This window comes from Sesamum indicum, linkage group LG5 (genome assembly GCF_000512975.1).
Source record: "Sesamum indicum cultivar Zhongzhi No. 13 linkage group LG5, S_indicum_v1.0, whole genome shotgun sequence".
Classification (NCBI taxonomy): domain Eukaryota; kingdom Viridiplantae; phylum Streptophyta; class Magnoliopsida; order Lamiales; family Pedaliaceae; genus Sesamum; species Sesamum indicum.
In genome coordinates, this window is record NC_026149.1 from 1781037 (window position 1) to 1785884 (window position 4848).

A 4848-nucleotide genomic window follows, 5' to 3' on the forward strand; every position below is an offset into this window, starting at 1 on the left:
GTTGATGCAAATAGCATACATGTTATTGCTTCAACATACAATAAGTTTATATAGCACACTCTGTAACCCAATTTGACAATTTCTGTACCCACATATGGCCGAAATATTTCGATTAGGAATTTTCAGCTTATTTTATTTCATACTCCTTTGTTGTGGACTTTTTTTAAGCACTGGCGTTGTTTATTGGATCATAATAAGGGAAAAGCCAATATTTAATATAAAGATATAATTTAGAAAACAAATAATTTTAAACGAGGAGTGGTGTGAGGCATAAGATGAAAATATTAAATGACCTGAGACGAGAGAGAAGAAATAAGAACTAAAAGAAATTTACTTTCTATAAGTAAGGGTAGTTCAGTCATTCAATTAAAAATATATGAAAGAAGTTATTACTTACACAATTTTATTTGAATTAATTATTTGAAAGATCATGATTTAAACAATAATTTGATTGGAGAGGAGGGTATACATATAACAAATTATATGATTGAGGAGGGAGAGAGAGAAAGAATAAGACGTAGAAGAGGAACAAAAAAGATGATAATTTAATTCTCTTTTTCCATTTTTTCGTTAAATATACACCAAAATCAGTTATTCTGACTCCTCCTTAGTTAATAGTATTGCTAAGTTCCAACCTGTTGGTAAAAATAGCAACGATATATATCTTCCTCGTATTTTATTTTTTTATTTTACCAACATTTTTTTAGTATCTTATAATGTATTTTACTTTAGTACTTTTCCTCAAACAAAATTGGATTATGAGGGACGAATTCCATCCAAATTAAATTTGATCTAATTAAAACAATTATGTACTTGTAATGCAATTAATTATTTTCTTTTTAATATGCGCTAAAATTTATTGCGTCGTGATTCTGCCTAGCTCAGGGACGCACTACATTCAGAGGGCAAAAGACATTATTTTCCCACACAAGAAGTCGGCAAAAACAAAGTTAAAAGCGAAAAATTCTTAGTTAAATCAGATTTAATTAAATTGCACCAACCACACAATAAATATGATATACTTATTATATAATTCGTTATTTTTATTAAATTGTATATCAATCACATAATAAATGTATAACACTTGCTATAAAATTAATTTAAATATGACCAAAATCAATCCAAATTAAATTTTGGATCAAAAGGAGGAAAACCAGTTGCAACACACTTCTCCGATCTTTTCACATGATTTCTTATGGCATGAATATATGTATATATATATATATAAAGTGATACAATAAGATATGGGAATTTAAAATAAATTAGGCAGAATCTATCACTCCTTAATTATCTATAATAATTTGATTTCTTGAAGTCTATTACCATATCAAGACCTCATTATTTAACTCTTCATCTCTCTCTTAATTCATCCCTTCAATCCACAATTATAGATCCATTCTTCTTAGTTTCATTAATGTCTTCGTAGAAGAATTTCTTGAAATCCCCCATGCAGACAGCCTGAAGACACAGTGCCACAACCAAAGATCCATCCCCCTCGTAACCCGGCAGGACCAGCGAATCCCCGTCGCAGTCATGTGTTCCGGGAGCCATGAAGATTTCTCTTCCCCACCCAAAGTCTAAGCCCTGCAGAGGAAGAGCCATCCAGCTTACCACTCCAATATTCGGGTTCCCGTAGAATGGCCCCTGATTTGTTCTCAGTGTATGTATATCTTGCAACATGGAGAAATCTTTCAGGTTTTTCAAGAAATCGATGGCCGAATGCACGTATTCGCTCGTTACGCTGTCGATCGCTTCTCTTATTTTGCCTGCAGCGTAGCCTAGTGGCCTTGTCATCAATTCCCCTGAGAAGCTGGTTGCAATAACATCAACTATTGCATTGCCGAAGAACTTCTCCGGGAGTGGTGGCTTCATGCGCCTGCGTATGTCAACGCATATGCCCATTGCAGTTGGCTGCTCGTGTACATGCCGGCGGGCTTTGCACGAACATCTCCATATATGTGCTGCTATGGACTCGTATCGGGTGTAGGCACGTACCCTGCGATCACAAGCCCGCGTCCTGTTAGCTTCGTTCTTGAGCATTTCGACCTGGATTTTCGACAACTTGAACATGGTAATTGTTGTTTCCTTTTTACTCTCGTTTTCGCTGCTCGATTGGCCTATTAGAAGGGGTGGAGGGTCGAACTGTGCATGCTTGAAACGTGGTTGTGCCGAGGGAGGCTCTCCAGCGCGCAATAGTTTCCTGTCAAGGAAAGGCGCTGTCTGTAACGGCTCCCCGCGAGCAAGCCTAGCCCATTCGGAGATGAAATGGAGGGCGCTTTGCCCGTCAGCCACAGCATGAGATATAGTATAGCTTAGAGAGATGCCGCCACATTGAAACTTAGTGAGCTGAGCGCACAGCAGTGGAATTTCTTCAATGGGGACCATATAGTTTATCTGAGGAATAAGGTAATGAAAATGGGGAGATGGAGTTAGATCACCAAGGTCATTCAACGTCGCCTCACAGTGAGCTTCAATGAGTTGGGCACCTTTGCCGTTGCAGTCAAGCTCGAGACGGGCACCGTCTAGCCAGCGTAGACGGCCGGCCAACGGGTAGAAATGCACCAAGACTCGTCTTAAAGAAGTCCGAAGGGTAGTGAAGATGGTGTCTTTGGGTGTGAGCCAGTTCTGGGGAGGCCTGTAGAAATAGATTGTCGGGACATGAGTTAGAACACCGGTTTGGTCGGATTCTGTCAGGGGCATGCAGCCGTTGCATGTCGGTTCAGATGGCTGGACTAGGCAAGAAGAGTTCAATATGACTTTGATTTTCATTTTGAGAGAAGAGGGAGTTGTCGTATGGTATTGGATTTTATTACATCATTAATTATGTGGTATTTATAGACCACATTTTGGGTGGCATTTGAGTCTTATGACCATAGATTAAGGAAACTGGAACTGAGTTCATGAGCTGTACTATAGTTTAGTTACCAGTAATGGTGGAGAGTTGTGGATGAAATGAGCTTTACGTGAGTCGTAATTGTTCCATGAATTCTGACTTGTTTTAGCAATCCTCCGCATGATGCTAAATTCCCACAAGCTTTGATATTTATCCTAACTGCAAATTAATTCTTATTATATTAATACAAGTGCGATATTGACGTTTGTAAAGCCTTGAACACTTGCCGTTGAAGTGCATACGTATACAAATATTCTCAAATTTGCAGGCCAAAATACCCCAAAAAAGATATATTTTTTAAAAGATTTAATGAAAAATATCAAGAATAGACGTTCAAATACATACGATTCCTCTCCCAAACAAACTCCCACTCTTGTCTCTCCTTTTTGCCTCGTCAATTCATTATTGTTCAAACAGTCATCATCTATTGCCGACCAAGAAGTCATTTTTGCCCAAGCGTGCGACCTGTGGTAAAATTGCAAAGTTAGTCCCAAAAAATAGAATCATCTCATAATTGATACTGTATTTTATGAAATTTTAAAATTAACCTCAAATTCTGTTAAAAATTGCATATGGAAGTCAAAACCATTGCACAAAGAACCCTCCCACTGTGGACTAGCATGTGAAAGTCACATTCCCTGTGCAATTAATGGGTCAATAAGGTAAAATTGCAACATTTGTCCATAAGAATGGATCATTTCAACTTTGATCCTGCAATTTATTGAATTATATATTTTGGCCACAGGTTCAATTAACATTTGCATCATTTTTCTAAAATCGTATCCAATTCGATTATTAATTGTAATAATAGGCCGCATGTAATATTTCTAAAATTATTAATTCACTCCGCATGTAATAATCCAATTATGTGAAGTGGATGGAAAGTGTTGCACTGCATCCATTATTTATAGGCCCATACCAATTTCAGATCCTGGTCTTCTCCAATTATCTTGGGAAACAGGTTATGGAGAAACTTCAAAAGCCTAATTCATGATATCTTCACCCAACCTCATTCCACAAATGCTATTGATTTGGGTCGAAATTCATGCAACTTTTTTAGACAGAATGATCAGCTAAGTTGTTCAAACTTGCTACCTCCCTTCAAACAAATGTTAAAGGCCTTGAGAAAAAAAAAACAAATCATTAGACTTGTTGAGGTAGTCCGAAACTAAAATCTTTCGATACTTAAGTCAGTGTTTGGTATTGAGGTCATCAATAAGCGGGTCGCCAGAACATAAACGAGTTCAAGCGATCTAAAATATAGTTTTGGGAGTGATTAATGTCTTATCATAATTGCACTGACCATGGAATATTTATAGTGTATGAGGTGGTCCAGTTGTCCAATGGTTATCCGCCAAGTGTGTCGGGTTATCGGGATGGGTCGTGGGTCCCAACTCGAGTAGCGACTCGAACCCCTAAAAAAGGCGCGGATCCTTTGGATAAAGTTGCAAATTTGAACTCCTTTAAGGGAAAAACAGTCTTTTTCAGATAAAATTAGGGTTATACCCATCATTAATTATCATACTAATACCATAAAAAATATAGAAGCTATAGACAACATTGCATCAATTTGACGGAAAATTCTTACCCATATTAGGTTCGGTCGAACCAAACCAATCATAAAACATGTGTAATAGACTTTACCTGTGATTGATAACTTTTTTTTAGCTATACATCAATCACATGACAAGTGCATTGTACTTGCTCAACCAAACTCGATTTGAATTAGAAAAGCTCATACTCTCGGCACGCTAGTTTAGGTGATTTACATCTGAAGTGGCAATTTTGGGCTCAAAATGGCAGGAGCAGAGCTCTTTCTGTTGCCTTAAAATTTTAATAACAAGAATTGTAAGCTCAAAAGGACCATTGCACTTGGATTTGTTCACACTTCAAGAACTGATTGTGCCAGTTTTATCACCCAAAACTCAGACAAATCAAGTGAAAGAATCACCAGA

At 37.4% G+C, this 4848-nt stretch overlaps 1 protein-coding gene across 1 annotated transcript; it reads right to left on the bottom strand.

Annotated features, from left to right (window-relative positions):
- Positions 1252-2815, bottom strand: LOC105161635 (spermidine hydroxycinnamoyl transferase). The gene has a single exon (XM_011079383.2). It carries the CDS (start codon positions 2767-2769, stop codon positions 1375-1377), a length of 1395 nt encoding a protein of 464 aa, XP_011077685.1. The 5' UTR covers positions 2770-2815; the 3' UTR covers positions 1252-1374.

Coding starts and splice junctions, on each gene's coding strand:
- LOC105161635 (XM_011079383.2), bottom strand. CDS start 2,769: ATGAAAATCAAAGTCATATTGAACTCTTCTTGCCTAGTCCAGCCATCT.